Genomic DNA, 18,154 nt, shown 5'->3' with positions numbered 1-18,154 from the left:
AAAAAACGAAATTATCAAAAATAAAAAAGAATTACTCCTAATCTAATAGCCCTATCAAAATAAAAAAGCCCCCCCAAAATAAAAAAACCCTAGCCTACACTAAACTGCCAATGGCCCTTAAAAGGCCCTTTAGTGGGGCATTGCCCCAAAGAAATCAGCTCTTTTACCTGTAAAAAAATACAAACAACCCCCCAACAGTAAAACCCACCACCCACACAACCAAACCCCTCAAATCTAAATAAATCTAAGCTACCCATTGCCCTGAAAAGAGCATTTGGATGGGCATTGCCCTTAAAAGGGCATTTAGCTCTTTTACTGTCGAGGGTTTGGCTCTAATGCACTTATATACAGTATATATATATATATATATATATTTATATATATATATATATATATATATATATATACAGTATATGCATATGTTTTTATGTGTTTATATGTGTGTATATATGCCTGTAAATATATATATATATATATATATACACTAAGATATATATATTACCCCAAGGAGATTAAACTAAAAATAGCGCAAGCTGCGTGCATAAAAATATTACATAAATATTCAAATCAATCTCATAGAAAAAAACACTTGGCGAAAATAAAGTCCACAAATTTGGGTATAGTCCTGAATGCTGTCTAAAAGTTCACATAAGTTTGACCTCAATCCTATGAGGTAAGCAATTCGACCCCGGGGGGATAGATTAATCTCTGTTTCTCACTCCGAGATAACTGTTGGACCGAGTAGACATTCTCCTCCGTTAATGGAAGTTAGTCTCAATCGTAATAGCGCTGACGTTCATCCAGGTGAGAGGAGATCCATTTTTCACAACCACTGTGTCTGATAGATCTGTGTAGGCACACCTCTCCTGCATGATTCACTCCACAGTGGGTAATGTTTATGCAGCAGGGAATTTATATGGAAAACACAAACAGGAGTAATCTCATAGTGTTAACTGTTTAATCAAATTTCAGCACATATATATAAAAGTGCAAACTTACACAAAGTACCCTCAAAGATATGAGGTATCTATATAGCATTGGTTAAAGATGGTTCATAGGCATACAGCGTATATTCTTCGTATTCAATAAAAAACAAATATTTAAAAATCAACAATATGTGACTCCAAAGTCAAAAGTGTCTATTTAAAAATGCATATGCTTTACAATAAAAACTTGTCAGGTACACAACTCCAAACCTTATGCGTTTTGAAGTTTGGCAACTTCTTCATCAGAGGTGAGTGTGTACCTGTTCCCTGCTTCTATTTAAAGGTAGCAATCGCTTTTGTAATTGGGGACGGCGTGTACCTGGCGTTTTTTTCCTTTAGAATTGTGATTGGTTAGTCTTCCATTAAGATCTTCATTCCTCCACAATTCGTTCATAGCAATCCTGATACTGTATGAATCTGAACTACTGAAAATATTTTTTGTTACATAAAATATACATTATGCATTGAGTCTATATGGGACAAATTGTTTTCAATGTCGAAGCTAACTGCACCTTATATATATTGTAAATAGTTAGTTCCTATTGTCTATCTCACTAAACTCCAGAGAGAGATTGGATGCAATTATATTTGTAATATTGTCCCCTTTCTTTACCCAGTTTACTATCACTTTTTTGGGGTGTATATTTAGATAACGTTCCCTCTATTTGTATTAGAATTTTCAATAACGGACCTATTTTCCTCATAAAAAGGCCACAATGTCTATATCCTTATTTTACCCTGCTGGTGCCATAGTATTCATAAAGTGGATCCAGTAGGTTTCTCTCTGTCTCACATTTTTCATTCTATCTCCTCCTTTTCCTGGGGGTATAAATTCTAAAATTGTTCCCCTCAGGCAAGCTGGATTTTTATCATGGTGATGTTTGAAGTGATTCGATAGATTATGTCCTGAATATCCCTGTTCTATATTTGTAATATGTTCAAGCAGTCTTGTTTTGTACATATGTTTCGAATGCCCTATGTACTATAAATTGCACTCCAACATATACACAATGTATACTGTTTTACAGTTTGTAAAACAGTACATAGTTTAGAGTGAGAAAATATTTAATGAGTGGGTTTGTTACCATTATATGCATGTGCACAGCCCACACAGTTCTTTCTATTACACTTAAAAAAAACCTTTACTATTATTCTCTAGCCAATTCTTATTTTGGTGTTTATTTTTATTATTTTTCAGCTTGCTAGGTGCTAAAAGGTTTTTTAGGTTCTTATTCTTTCGAAAATGTATAGTGGGCTTCTCACCTATTTTGTTCTTCAGAAATTTATCTTGATGTAGGATTGGCCAATGCCTACATCTAATCTGTTTAATTTGTGGTGGCGCTTCATTATATGTAGTAATGAAGTCTATGTTATAGTTCTGCCCCTTAGTTGTTTGTTTTCTACTGTTGGTAGAAGTACCGTAACCTTCTTGTGTCTTTTCTAATAAGGTAGGTCTATCAAGTCCTCTGGCTTTTATGTATGCCCCTTCTACTAGCTTCTTAGGATACTTTTTGCTTAAAAGTTGTGATTTTAAAACTTTTGCTTCCATGTCAAAATCCTTAACTTTGGAACAGTTCCGTCATAACCTTTGCAACTGTCCAAATGGGACATTATTGATCCAAGGTTTATGATGTCCACTATTTGTTGGTAGATACCCATTGCTATCTGTCTTTTTCCTCTACATTTTTGTTAGTATTTCATTATTCTCACGGAACAATATTAGGTCTAAAAATTCAATTTCATTTCTATTTATTTTATGTGTGAAGTGGAGGTTCATATCATTATCATTTACATATGTGATGAACTGATCTATCGATGTATCATCTCCTCTCCATATCAAGATGATGTCATCTATGAACCTCCCCCACCAAATAATTTGGTTAGCAAACTGGTTATCTTTATATATCTTGGATTCCACCCAAAAACACATATATAGATTGGCATAGCTGGGGGCCATGATGGTCCCCATTGTTGTACCGCCAATCTGTAGATAATATTCTTCTTCAAATTTAAAATCGTTTTTTTCTAGCACGAACTTGGCACTTTCTGTAAAAAAAAAATATTAATTCTTTTGGAAGTCCTGTTTTTTATTTAGGCTATGTTTTAATATCTCATATAAAGGGCCGAAACGTCTAATGTTACCCAACTATAGTCATCTTCCCATTTTATTTTTTATATTTTGTTTATGGTGTCTAGTGTGTCTCTCAAGTATGATTTTAGTGTGGGAACTATAGGTTTAATGTAAAATCGACATACTCCGATAAACGTGATGTGAGGGAATCTATTCCTAACACTATGGGTCTTCCTGGTGATACTTTGTCATCTTTGTGAACTTTTGAAAGATGATAAAATGTTGCAATTTTGGGAAATTCATTTTTTAGGTATTTAGATTCATTGTATATCAAATGTGAGTATTCCCATCCAAAATTATTGCTGGGATCTCCTTTTAATTTAATATATGTATTTGTATCTCCCAGGAGATTAAAAGCTTATTTTAAATAGTCTACCCAATTTTGAAGGACAATGCCTCCACCCTTATCCGCCTCTCGTATAATCAAAGTTTCATCCTCTTGTATCAGTTTCAAAAACTCTTTTTCTTTTTTTAGTTAAAGGGACACTGAACCCAAATGTTTTATTTCGTGATTCAGATAGAGCATGGAATTTTAAGCAACTTTCTAATTTACTCCTATTATCAAATTTTCTTCATTCTCTTGGTATTGAAAAGCAAGAACGTAAGTTTAGAAGCCGGCCCATTTTTGGTCAACAACCTGGTTTGTTCTTGCTGATTGGTGGATAAATTCACCCACCAATAAACAAGTGCTGTCCAGAGGTCTGAACCAAAAAGTGTCTGGCTCCTTCGCTTAGATGCTTCTTTTTCAAATAAAGATAGCAAGAGAACGAAGAAAATTTGATAATAGGAGTAAATTAGAAAGTTGTTTAAAATTGCATGCTCTATCTGAATCACAAATGAAAAAATTTGGGTTCAGTGTTCCTTTAAATTATCTCTTTTGATTTTATATTCCTTGCATAGATCAGAAATTTAATTGTGCACTAGATCAAGAAAAACGTGGGGATAAAATGTCCTTTAGATTGTGTGGGGAAGAAGATGGAAGATGGTTTTAAATTTGTGTGTATATAATTGCAATTTGTAGTTCTTAATGATCCACTACTCTCCATTTCTAGTTCCTTTAGAGCTATTAACGCTTCTAGATCTACATCAGATAGAGTGGAAATATCCTCCTCTGTACTGGTTATATGATCTTTTTTATTTTTCTCGAAATGTGTTTGTAACTTCCATTAACGGAGGAGAACGTCTACTCAGTCCAACGGTTATCCGGAGTGAGAAACAGAGATTTCTCTATCCCCCCGGAGGCAACTTCCTTACCTCATAGGATTGAGGTCAAACATCGTGAGTAGACTACAACACCGACACTAGGATAAAACGATTCTATCATGATACTTATGTGAACTTTTAGACAGCATTCACTACTATACCCAAATTTGTGGACTTTATTTTCGTCAAGTGTTTTTTTCTGTGAGATTGATTTGAATATTTATGTAATATTTTTATGCACGCAGCTTGCACTATTTTTAGTTTAATCTCCTTGGGGTAATATTTGCAACTTATGAGAAGGAAGAGGGTTCTTCTCATTCTGCTTTTTTGAACTAACAGCTACATCTGCTTTGTTGTACTTAGTAGCGCCTCCCAGGCTTTGTTACTTACCAGTTTGTCCGGTCACCTTCAAATCCTTAAACCTCTTTTTTTAATATATATATATATATATATATATATATAAAAATAAATAGAACATATTCTGCTATGTGAAGAACATTGGAACGTGAAAGATTCGGGTTAGCGCACTTGATTAAACGTGCTCAGATTTGTGCGCGAGTATGGTTGCTAGTTTTTTTTAATCACTTTTCGCACTCCATTGAAGCCTGTGGTGGAATACGTTAATGTGGTCATGTTGTTCAAAGTTTGCCTTTTTTGTGCGCAAAAAGTTTACTTCTAGAGTAGTTAACAAATGAGCGGAAGCGCTAATTTGCGCTCTACTAGTAATCTAGCCCTAGATTAAGTCCAGGATGGGACACACAGAAAGCTTGATGACCACCTGCAAGAAACAAACTTGTGGTCAGCCTTGCACAATTATAGTACTTAAGTAAAAGGATGGTCAATACAAAGCACAGCAGAAAATTACATGAGTAAGGTCAGCCAGAATCAGTAGTCAGGTAAGTAGCAGAGAAAAGCAGGAGTTGGCAACAGCAAATACAAACGCTGCAATGAAATACATCCAGGGATACAGTTCACAAATAGGCAAAAATGGATGCAAGACATTTCAGCAAATAAAAGCTTAGTCCCAGAAGTTCCCGGTGCTAGCCCTTCCAATCTACAAGTTAGAGGAAACTCCTGTCATAACATTCTGAATCAGGAAGATGGGATACTTCAGGTTGACCATTTGTGATTAGTGGATGTGGAGGTCTATCAATTCAGGATAATCTGTACTACTTGTTTCCTGAGTGATATATGTCTATCATAAAACTAAAGTCCCCTTAAAGAAAGCCCACCCTAAAAATATCAGACTATATTACAACCTCAATGTATTTGTTTTAACCCTTTTCACTGCAGAAGTGATTAATAACTCTAAAGCATTGTACACTACTATGCCAGAGGATACTCTGTGACATTTAAAAGGTATATATAGAGAATTGTTCTTACTGGCATATTCCCTGGAACACTTTGTGGTATTACCTCAGGATTTGAGGATACTTACACACTGACTGAAGTGAATTTTCTTATTTGCAATTTTTAGTGGTTTCAAATATAGGAGCAGATAATAAGTGGAGCACTATTTAGCGCTTTCGCTAGGGTGCTAATTGCACTTGACGTAAACTTTTTGTGCATGTTGTGTTGCTTTGGTATTATAAGTTGTAAGTAAAAAGTTTTTAATCTTGGGCTAACCCAACGCGCGCAAAAATCTGAACTTACAGTATCTTCCATGCGATAATCTTTCCCCCTATAGAAGTCAATGGAGAAAAAAAAGTGGAAAAAACCTGTTCGCATATTCTCATGAACGCTAACTCAACATGAAAATATGAACATTTCTCATTCCAATGTTCTGCACATAGTAAAATATGTTCTATTTATTCATAAATACATATTTCTACAAATATCTGATGGTATTTTGGTACAATATATAGCTATACCTATATATATATATATATATATATATATATATATATATATATATATATATATATATCCATGATTATATATAGGTTTAGAATAGGAATATCTATTGCTAAATACATAGAACATATTCTGCTATGTGCAGAACATTGGAATGTGACATATTTACAGTAAATACATAGTTAAACACTTTATTAAAAATGAATATTGCATAAATATGTTTTTACACGTTTTTATCTACTTAACTGCAAAGGACTCCAATGCAATTGTATATATGTTTCTATATGTATACATATGTATTTATGTGTTTATATGTGTATATATGTCTGAAAATACATATAGACACATATAAATACATATGTACACATATATAGACAATGAGTTTCTGTACTCCTGATAGACCCCTGCATCTTTCATCCAGTGCTGCACTGACGATTCTGGATTCTGAGTCATGGGGAAAGCAAAAGAATTGTCAAAGGATCTGCGGTTAAAGGTAGTTGAACTGTATAAAACAGGAAAGGGATATAAAAAGATATCCAAGGAATTGAGAATGCAAATCAGCAGTGTTCAAACTCTAATAAAGAAGTGGAAAATGAGGGGTTCTGTTGAAACCAAACCACGGTCAGGTAGACCAACTAAAATTTCAGCCACAACTGACAGGAAAAAAGATGGGCTGCATGGTCGAGTCGCCAGAAGAAAGCCATTACTACGCAAATGCCACAAAGTATCCCGCTTACAATACGCCAAACAACACAGAGACAAGCCTCAAACCTTCTGGCACAAAGTCATTTGGAGTGATGAGACCAAAATTGAGCTTTTTGGCTACAATCCTAAACGCTACATTTGGAGAGGAGTCAACAAGGCCTATGATGAAAGGTACACCATTCCTACTGTGAAACATGGAGGTGGATCGCTGATATTTTGGGGATGTGTGAGCTACAAAGGCACAGGAAATTTGGTCAGAATTGATGGCAAGATGAATGCAGTATGTTATCAAACAGAACACCTCATTTTCCACTTCTTGATTAGAGTTTGAACGCTGCTGATTTGCATTCTCAATTCCTTGGATATCTTTTTATATCCCTTTCCTGTTTTATACAGTTCAACTACCTTTTCCCACAGATCCTTTGACAATTCTTTTTCTTTCCCTATGACTCAGAATCCAGAAACGTCAGTGCAGCACTGGATGAAAGATGCAAGGGTCTGTCAGGAGTCCAGAAACTCATTGACCTTTTATACACACACACTAATTACAAGCAAACAGATCACAGGTGAGGATGGTTACCTTTAATAGCCATTCAAACCCCTTTGTGTCAACTTGTGTGCATGTTATCAGGCCAAAATCACCAGGGTATATAAACTTTTGATCAAGGTCATTTGGGTAGTTTCTGTTGTCATTATGATTTAAAAAGAGTAAACACAGTTGATTGATAATATATGGCTTCAGCCAAACACTAACCATAAAAAAAGTTTTTGTGTTATCATTCATATTCTCTGAAAAATGGCCAAGAAATCATAAATTCTGCCAGGGTATGTAAACTTATGAGCACAAATATATATATATATATATATATATATATATATATATATATATATATATATATATATATATATACAGTGAAACCTGCTTAAGACGGAATGGCATCGGACAACGTAAATTTTCCGTCTTGAACAGGTTTCCGTCTTATACAGTTAGTAACTGATGGAGCATCTTTTGACATGCGCAAATTAAAAAATGGCAGAATAATGTTACTGTATTGGTCATGAAGCCAATCTGACCTGCAGTGTCGCAAGGGAGCGTAGGACTGGATTCCTGACCAATCAGGAAGTCGGGCGGCAGGACCTGCCGTCCGGCTTCCTGATTGGCTGGGAAGCCGTTTCCATGTTCCCTCGCGGCACTGCAGGTCTCCCTCTGACCGTCAGTTCCAGTATCAGAGCATTTGGGCGCAAATGCTCAGGATCAGCACCATACCATAAAGTACCAATATCAGTGCATCCCTAATCAGAATCAATTTCTTGTTTTTCTTGCATGCAAGTAACAAAGACAGTACAATTTGTCTGCTTAATCATTACAGCATTTATTTTTTTATCTGAATTACCTTTTTCTCTCTAACACAGAAAATGGGTGAGAAAACATAAATTGTTTACAAACGGCTAGATTTGGAGTTTTGTCGGTAATGACCCGAAAATCTAACGCCGGCTCTTTTCTGGCCGCACCATAAAAATAACTCTGGTATTGAGAGTCCACATAAAGGCTGCGTTAGGCTCCAAAAAAGGAGCGTAGAGCATTTTTAACGCAGCTTCAACTCTCAATACCAGAGTTGCTTACACAAGCGGCCAGCCTCAAAAACGTGCTCGTGCACGATTCCCCCATAGAAAACAATGGGGCTGTTTGAGCTGAAAAAAAACCTAACACCTGCAAAAAAGCCGCGTTCAGCTCTTAACGCAGCCCCATTGTTTGCTATGGGGAAACACTTCCTACGTCTGCACTTAACACCCTAACATGTACCCCGAGTCTAAACACCCCTAACCTTACACTTATTAACCCCTAATCTGCCGCCCCCGCTATCGCTGACACCTGCATTTTATTTTTAACCCCTAATCTGCCGCTCAGTAAACCGCCGCTACTTACATTATCCTTATGTACCCCTAATCTGCTGCCCCTAACAACGCCGACCCCTATATTATATTTATTAACCCCTAACCTGCCCCCCACAACGTCGCAGCCAGCTACCTACAATAATTAACCCCTAATCTGCCGAGCGGACCTGAGCGCTACTATAATAAAGTTATTAACCCCTAATCCGCCTCACTAACCCTATAATAAATAGTATTAACCCCTAATCTGCCCTCCCTAACATCGCCGACACCTAACTTCAATTATTAACCCCTAATCTGCCGACCGGAGCTCACCGCTATTCTAATAAATGTATTAACCCCTAAAGCTAAGTCTAACCCTAACACTAACACCCCCCTAACTTAAATATAATTTTAATCTAACGAAATTAATTAACTCTTATTAAATAAATTATTCCTATTTAAAGCTAAATACCTGTAAAATAAATCCTAATATAGCTACAATATAAATTATAATTATATTGTAGCTATTTTAGGATTAATATTTATTTTACAGGCAACTTTGTAATTATTTTAACCAGGTACAATAGCTATTTAATAGTTAAGAACTATTTAATAGCTAAAATATTTAAAATAATTACAAATTTACCTGTAAAATAAATCCTAACCTAAGTTACAATTAAACCTACCACTACACTATCACTAAATTAATTAAATAAAATACCTATAATTATCTACAATTAAACCTAACACTACACTATCAATAAATAAATTAAATACAATACCTACAAATAACTACAATGAAATAAACTATCTAAAGTACAAAAAATAAAAAAGAACTTAGTTACAAAAAATAAAAAAATATTTACAAACATAAGAAAAATATTACAACAATTTTAAACTAATTACACCTACTCTAAGCCCACTAATAAAATAACAAAGACCCCCAAAATAACAAAATGCCCTACCCTATTCTAAATTACTAAAGTTCAAAGCTCTTTTACCTTACCAGCCCTGAACAGGGCCCTTTGCGGGGCATGCCCCAAAAAGTTCAGCTCTTTTTCCTGTAAAAAAAACCATACAATACCCCCCCCAACATTACAACCCACCACCCACATACCCCTAATCTAACCCAAACCCCCCTTAAATAAACCTAACACTAAGCCCCTGAAGATCTTCCTACCTTGTCTTCACCCTGCCAGGTTCACCGATCGGTCCAGAAGAGCTCCTCCGATGTCCTGATCCAAGCCCAAGCGGGGGGCTGAAGAGGTCCATGATCCGGCTGAAGTCATCATCCAAGCGGGAGCTGAAGAGGTCCATGATCCGGCTGAAGTCTTCATCCAAGCGGGGCAGAAGAGGTCTTCCATCCGATTGAAGTCTTCATCCAAGCGGGATCTTCTATGATCATCCATCCGGAGTGGAGCGGCAGGATCCTGAAGACCTCCGACGCGGAACATCCATCCTGGCCGACGACTGAACGACGAATGACGGTTCCTTTAAATGACGTCATCTAAGATGGCGTCCCTCGAATTCCGATTGGCTGATAGGATTCTATCAGCCAATCGGAATTAAGGTAGGAATATTCTGATTGGCTGATGGAATCAGCCAATCAGAATCAAGTTCAATCCGATTGGCTTTTTTTGATCAGAATATTCCTACCTTAATTCCGATTGGCTGATAGAATCCTATCAGCCAATCGGAATTCGAGGGACGCCATCTTGGATGACGTCATTTAAAGGATCAGATCAGAATATTCCTACCTTAATTCTGATTGGCTGATAGAATCCTATCAGCCAATCGGAATTCGAGGGACGCCATCTTGGATGACGTCATTTAAAAGAATCGTCATTCGTCGTTCAGTCGTCGGCCAGGATGGATGTTCCGCGTCGGAGGTCTTCAGGATCCTGCCGCTCCGCTCCGGATGGATGACCATAGAAGATCCCGCTTGGATGAAGACTTCAATCGGATGGAAGACCTCTTCTGCCCCGCTTGGATGAAGACTTCAGCCGGATCATGGACCTCTTCAGCTCCCGCTTGGATGATGACTTTAGCCGGACCATGGACCTCTTCAGCCCCCCGCTTGGGCTTGGATCAGGACATCGGAGGAGCTCTTCTGGACCGATCGGTGAACCTGGCAGGGTGAAGACAAGGTAAGAAGATCTTCAGGGGCTTAGTGTTAGGTTTATTTAAGGGGGGTTTGGGTTAGATTAGGGGTATGTGGGTGGTGGGTTGTAATGTTGGGGGGGGGGGTATTGTATGTTTTTTTTTACAGGAAAAAGAGCTGAACTTTTTGGGGCATGCCCCGCAAAGGGCCCTGTTCAGGGCTGGTAAGGTAAAAGAGCTTTGAACTTTAGTAATTTAGAATAGGGTAGGGCATTTTTTTATTTTGGGGGTCTTTGTTATTTTATTAGGGGGCTTAGAGTAGGTGTAATTAGTTTAAAATTGTTGTAATATTTTTCTTATGTTTGTAAATATTTTTTTATTTTTTTTAACTTAGTTCTTTTTTATTTTTTGTACTTTAGTTAGTTTATTTAAATGTATTTATTTGTAGGTATTGTATTTAATTAATGTATTGATAGTGTAGTGTTAGGTTTAATTGTAGGTAATTGTAGGTATTTTATTTAATTAATTTAATGATAGTATAGTGTTAGGTTTAATTGTAACTTAGGTTAGGATTTATTTTACAGGTAATTTTGTAATTATTTTAACTAGGTAACTATTAAATAGTTCTTACTATTTAATAGCTATTGTACCTGGTTAAAATAATTACAAAGTTGCCTGTAAAATAAATATTAATCTTAAAATAGCTACAATGTAATTATAATTTATATTGTAGCTATATTAGGATTTATTTTACAGGTAAGTATTTAGCTTTAAATCGGAATAATTTATTTAATAAGAGTTAATTTATTTCGTTAGAATAAAATTATATTTAAGTTAGGGGGGTGTTAGTGTTAGGGTTAGACTTAGCTTTAGGGGTTAATACATTTATTAGAATAGCGGTGAGCTCCGGTCGGCAGATTAGGGGTTAATAATTGAAGTTAGGTGTCGGCGATGTTAGGGAGGGCAGATTAGGGGTTAATACTATTTATTATAGGGTTAGTGAGGCGGATTAGGGGTTAATAACTTTATTATAGTAGCGCTCAGGTCCGCTCGGCAGATTAGGGGTTAATAAGTGTAGGCAGGTGGAGGCGACGTTGAGGGGGGCAGATTAGGGGTTAATAAATATAATATAGGGGTCGGCGGTGTTAGGGGCAGCAGATTAGGGGTACATAAGTATAACGTAGGTGGCGGCGCTTTGCGGTCGGCAGATTAGGGGTTAATTATTGTAGGTAGCTGGCGGCGACGTTGTGGGGGGCAGATTAGGGGTTAATAAATATAATATAGGGGTCCGCGGTGTCAGGGGCAGCAGATTAGGGGTACATAGCTATAATGTAGGTGGCGGCGCTTTGCGGTCGGCAGATTAGGGGTTAATTATTGTAGGTAGCTGGCGGCGACGTTGTGGGGGGCAGATTAGGGGTTAATAAATATAATACAGGGGTCGGCGGTGTTAGGGGCAGCAGATTAGGGGTACATAAGTATAACGTAGGTGGCGGTCGGCAGATTAGGGGTTAAAAAAATGTAATCGAGTGGCGGCGATGTGGGGGGACCTCGGTTTAGGGGTACATAGGTAGTTTATGGGTGTTAGTGTACTTTAGAGCACAGTAGTTAAGAGCTTTATAAACCGGCGTTAGCCCAGAAAGCTCTTAACTACTGACTTTTTTCCTGCGGCTGGAGTTTTGTCGTTAGATGTCTAACGCTCACTTCAGACACGACTCTAAATACCGGAGTTAGAAAGATCCCATTGAAAAGATAGGATACGCAATTGACGTAAGGGGATCTGCGGTATGGAAAAGTCGCGGCTGAAAAGTAAGCGTTAGACCCTATTTTGAGTGACTCCAAATACCGGAGTTAGCCTAAAACCAGCGTTAGGAGCCTCTAACGCTGGTTTTCACGGCTAACGCCAAACTCCAAATCTAGGCCAAACACAGTACAGTACTGTATTAAAAGATTATTTGTTGCATCAGTTACTGTTCAGTAATACACAAACTTTAACTCTTCTAAATGACAATGACATCTACAGGTGCAGTATCTATTGTGCACAATTCCCCCCAAAACAGGTATTTTTTTAAAAAAATAATGTGCAGTAAAATACAGTACTGTAAAAATAAAAATACAGGTACAGTACTGTACTCTACATGTACGTGCTTTTATTTTTTAGTGTACACCTGTACTGTACAGTACTGTATCTGGATTTATTTTTACAGTTCTGTACTACAGTACTTTTTTATTCTAACAGAAAATGGTACAGTACTGAACATTATTACCGGTAAAAGATTACCTGTAATTGTTGCATCAACTTGGTTCACAAGTGCAGTAATACAGTACACAAACGTAAACTCTTCTAAATACAGTACAATTACAGCTACAGTATCTATTGTGCGCAATGCCCACTAATAATCACAGACAGTAATATGCAAACATTTTAAACTACAGTACTGTAAATACAGTAAAATATTGAAAATAAAAATACCTGTGCAAGTACTGTTAATAAAATACAGGTACTATACTGTACTCTGCCTGTACGTACTTTTTTAGTGTGCACCTGTTCTATACAGTACAGTATCTGCATTTATTTTTACAGTACTGTACTTCAGTACTTTTTTATTCTAACAGAAAATGATACAGTACTGAACATTACTAAAAGATTAATTGTTGCATCAACTTTGTTCATAATTACTGTACTGTAATACACAAACTTCAACTCTTATAATACAGTACAATTACAGGTAGAGGCCCCTATTTAACAAAGGTCTGTCGGAACCTGATTCGACAGTGCGGATCAGGTCCGACAGACCTCGCTGAATGCGGAGAGCAATACGCTCTGCGTTTTCAGCATTGCACCAGCAGTTCTTGTGAGCTGCTGGCGCAACGCCGCCCCCTGCAGATTCGCGGCCGATCGGCCGCCAGCACGGGGTGTCAATCAACCCGATCGTACTCTATCAGTTTGAATTGCGGCGATGTCTCTTTAGACTGCTGCTTCATAACTGGTGTTTTTGGCGAGCCTGAAGACTCGCCAGAAACATGGGCCCTCAAGCTCCACTCGGAGCTTGATAAATGGGCCCCACAGTATCTATTGAACGCAATGCCCACTAATAATCAAATCTTATTCAAACATTTTAAAGTACAGTACTGTAAATAAAATACTGTAAATAAAAATACAGTACAGTACTGTAAATAAAATACTGTAAATAAAAATACAGTACAGTACTGTAAATAAAATACTGTAAATAAAAATACAGTACAAGTACTGTAAATAAAATAATGTACATAAAATAGTGTACAACTGCTGAAAATAAAAACACAGGTACTGTACTCTACCTGTACGTACTATAACATTTTTAGTGTACACCTGTACAGTACAGTATCTGGATTTACTGTACAGTACTTTACTACAGTACTTTTTCATTCTAACAGAAAATGGCTATGAAGACATCAACTGTATTCTATACAAATACAGTACTGAACATTATTAAGTGTAAAATATTAATTGTTGCATCAACTTTGTTCACAATTACTGTAATGCACAAACTTCAACTCTTCTAAATACAGTATGCAGTACAATTACAGCTACAGTACTGTATATACAGTATTGTGCACAATTCCCACTAATACAATCACATCTTATGCAAACATTTTAAAGTTCAGTACTGTATAGTGTGTGTTATGTTTTTGTAATCCAGTCCAGTACTGTACTTTAAAATGTTTGTAGCTGCAGATGGAGACAGTGTTTACATAGATTACTTTTTTAATCAAGTTCAATACTGTACTGTATTGTTGCTGGAGAGATCTTGCTTGAAGGTCCGGATACAGAATGATCTGGAACAGGCCAGTGTGTTCTAAAACAGCAAAATACAGTAGTTAGTCATCAGAAATAATGATCATAAACAAAACATTCAACAGTACTGTTAAATAATGTACAGCACTGTACTAAAAAACAGTACAGTACTGTATTTAAGCTTTACATACTCTTATACAGTACTGTACTGTATTTAGATAGTGTACTACAGTTACTGTCTATTGTATGTTTTTACTGTACATACCTTTATTGGTTTACTTGTCCCCACATTCCCAATAATGTTGCCTGTTTTCTTGGGACATTGGTTATCCTTTTTTCAATTAAATGTCTAATGGATATTATTGGTTCTAGAAGCTCCGGGCAGTTATTAAATAATGCAAACTCTTGCAACTGGTGAACTTTCTCTAGAGCATCTTGGTAACTTTTGATCTATGGCTCACTGGAAATTTCTGTGGTTTTAGCACTTTCATCTTCATCCATGTTCTCATCACTGTCTTGTTGTTGATCTAAAAGTTCCACAGCATTTGTAAATGTGCTTTTCGTTGCAAGTTCTTTGTCTATGTCAATGTAATGGTCTATTTCACTGTCAACAAGACCTCCTTGCTGGAATAATGAACGAATATCATTGTTTTCTTCTACAGTCACCTGTATTATTTCTGGCAATTTTTCATTATCGTTCCTGTTTGAATTAAAGAAACCAGCTTTTACAAAGCACTTGCAAATGGTAGCAGAAATAGCCTTGCGTGCCATAGAAATCCAGTTGACAGCATCAAAGACTGTTATGGACTTGGCAAGCTGGTGTACATTCTGTGTGTTTGCAACCAAGGAGTGTAGCAATAATTTTCTATAGTGCGTCTTCATGGTATAGATAACACCTTGGTCCATTGGCTGTTTTATGCTTGTTGTGTTTGCAGGGAACCAGGCTAATTTTACATTGCTAAGTTTCAGATGCGGATGGCATGTAGCGTTATCCAAAAACAGGATGACTTTATGACCTTCTCTCTTCATTTTTCTGTCAAAAATCCTGAGCCATTAAGACATTAGTTCTGCTGTCATCCAGGCTTTTTTATTTGCACGCCAAATAACGGGAAGCTGTGTAGTGTCTATGTTTTTGAAGCAACGTGGCTTTGCTGCCTTACCAATCACAAGAGGCTTCTCCAATCTCCCGTCCATGTTTCCACAGAGGAACACCGTCAATCTTTCCTTGGATAACTTTCCTCCTGTGCACTTTTCACGTTTAACAGCCAGAGTTTTTGAAGGTAACAACCTAAAGAATAGGCCAGTTTCAACGCCATTGTAGATTTCTTTTGTAGCGTATGGTTCCTTAAGGATTTTGAGCTTTTCTTCCCATTGGCCAACAGTTGCTTGATCTACATCCTTTGCCATTGCCAGCTAACCATTCTTCCATGATTTTATCTTTATTTTTGATAGCTTCATGAATTTTATATATATATTCTCTAGTTTTGGAATCCAAGCACTCACTGTAAGTTGTGTTGCCTGGGTGCACTCTATGGTAGATAGGCAGAAACTTTCATGAAAAGAAGAGGCACTCACAGGACTTAATTACACAAAATGTATTAATGGTTCACCGCTGAATACTATACACATCCTCTTACGGAGAAAAGTCTTGATAAAGATCCCTGTGAGGACCGAAACGTTGACTGACTGAATTAATGAGCCATTAATAAATTTTGTGTTAATTAAGTCCTGTGAGTGCCTCTTCTTTTCATGAAAGTTTCTATATATATATATATATATATATATATATACACATACAAATACATCTTTAGACATGTATATGAATGTATCTTTATGTTAAAGATGTTTGCCTGCCTGTTTTTTTAACACCTGAGACCACATATCTTCTGAGCCCTTATAACTTTTTTGTGGAATTATTTTCTTGAATATTTTTTATCAGATAGTGTTATTATAAGTGTAAGTGTACTTTGTAATGTGCTTTGATGTGTTTTGTGACACTTTTTAGTTTCGCAAAACTGTTAACCAGAGTTCTGAGGTTACGGTAATCATTCTAGTGTAAATTGCGATTGAACTCGAGCGATCACCTTTACTTTCAACTTGTAATGCGAGCGCAATTTAACCTGTGTACAAACGATCGCAAAACCCCGAAATCGCTTGCGTGCAATCGTTTGCGCTCCACTCATAATCTAGCCCATAATTTGTTTTTATTATTTAATTATGAAATTGAACACTTATGTTTTCATTCTACTTAGAAACTGCAGTTCAATAGAAAATACAGATTCATAGCACCATTGTGTTTTTACTTTTGTGTTAAAGGGACATGAAACCCACATTCTTTCTATAATTTTTCAGATGAATACAATTTAAAAAAAGTTTCCGCTTTACTTCTATTATCAAATTTGCTTCATTCTCATGTTATTATTTGTTGAAGAGATATCTGGATAGGTAGCGTGCACATTTCTGGAGCTCTACATGACAGGAAATAGTGCTGCTATCTAGTGCTCTTGCTAATGTATAACATTGTTACATAACTGCTGCCATATAGTTCTGCAGCCACGTGCACACTTCCAAGCTTATCTTCCTGCTTTTTAACAAAGGATAACAAGAAAACAGAAAATGTGATAATAGAAGTACATTGGAAATTTGTTTAAAATTGTATGTTGTATCGGAATTACAAAAGAAAAATGTTGGGTTTTATATCCCTTTAACCAATGAGCTGTAAAGCCTGATGAATGGAATGGATAGGCTGAAACGTTGAAACACTTCAAAAACAAACTTCCAGGAAGTAGACTCATATTTTCTTTACATTTATGTTGTTACCCTACAAAGTTAATTACTAAAATGAAATACAGTATCACATGTTAGGTCTTATATGTATGAACTTTGTCATATTTCAATAACATAAGCATAATAAGAATTGGAGCTATATCTGACTCAATAACACCCCTATGTTCTTGTCTTTCTAGGGCTCTCTCTAATCCTTTGAAAATGAGTTCCCTCCCTTGTGATGACTTACAGCCCCCAAACCAAACAACATTTAGGAATCCTTACCCAGAGACATGGACAATTACCAACCCATCTTCAACCTATGAGAAAATAAGTCTGAGTAGCAAAGACAAGGAGTTTTATCATGCATACTTCCATTTCCATAAGACAATGCCCGAAACTCAATATATAATTATGCAGATGTCAAGAATTCAGAATTACTTTCAGTGGGAGAAATATGTAAGGTGAGAAAATAAGAATAAATATATACTTAAATGTGGGATTCCTTAGAGTATCTATCCATAGATCTATCTATCTATCTATCTATCTATCTATCTATCTATCTATCTATCTAATCAAAGAGGGTTTAGGTAGCAGTGGTTTAAATCGCTGTTTCATAAATATTCATAAATATCAGTTGCAGGCTCAACCGATAAGGGCATTTGCCCCTTGATAAATCTAACCCCAAGTGGTTGCTTTGTTGTGTAAGGAAGTATTAACTTTTGAGTCATCACCTTATACCAAGGGTGTTGGAAGGTT

At 36.5% G+C, this 18,154-nt stretch overlaps 1 protein-coding gene across 1 annotated transcript in view; it reads left to right on the top strand.

Moving 5' to 3' along the window:
• The window catches only part of LOC128662324 (protein mono-ADP-ribosyltransferase TIPARP-like), a 101,915-nt gene that overhangs the window by 63,436 nt on the left and 20,325 nt on the right, over positions 1-18,154 (top strand). The window contains exon 5 of the mRNA XM_053716128.1: positions 17,596-17,859. Coding sequence (XP_053572103.1) covers positions 17,596-17,859 — 264 coding nt within the window. The remainder of the gene's footprint in view (positions 1-17,595; positions 17,860-18,154) is intronic.

Source organism: Bombina bombina, chromosome 6, assembly GCF_027579735.1.
Source record: "Bombina bombina isolate aBomBom1 chromosome 6, aBomBom1.pri, whole genome shotgun sequence".
NCBI classification, from domain to species: Eukaryota; Metazoa; Chordata; class Amphibia; order Anura; family Bombinatoridae; genus Bombina; species Bombina bombina.
The sequence above is the reverse complement of the archived record's forward strand: the minus strand, read 5'-3'. Positions and strand labels throughout refer to the sequence as shown.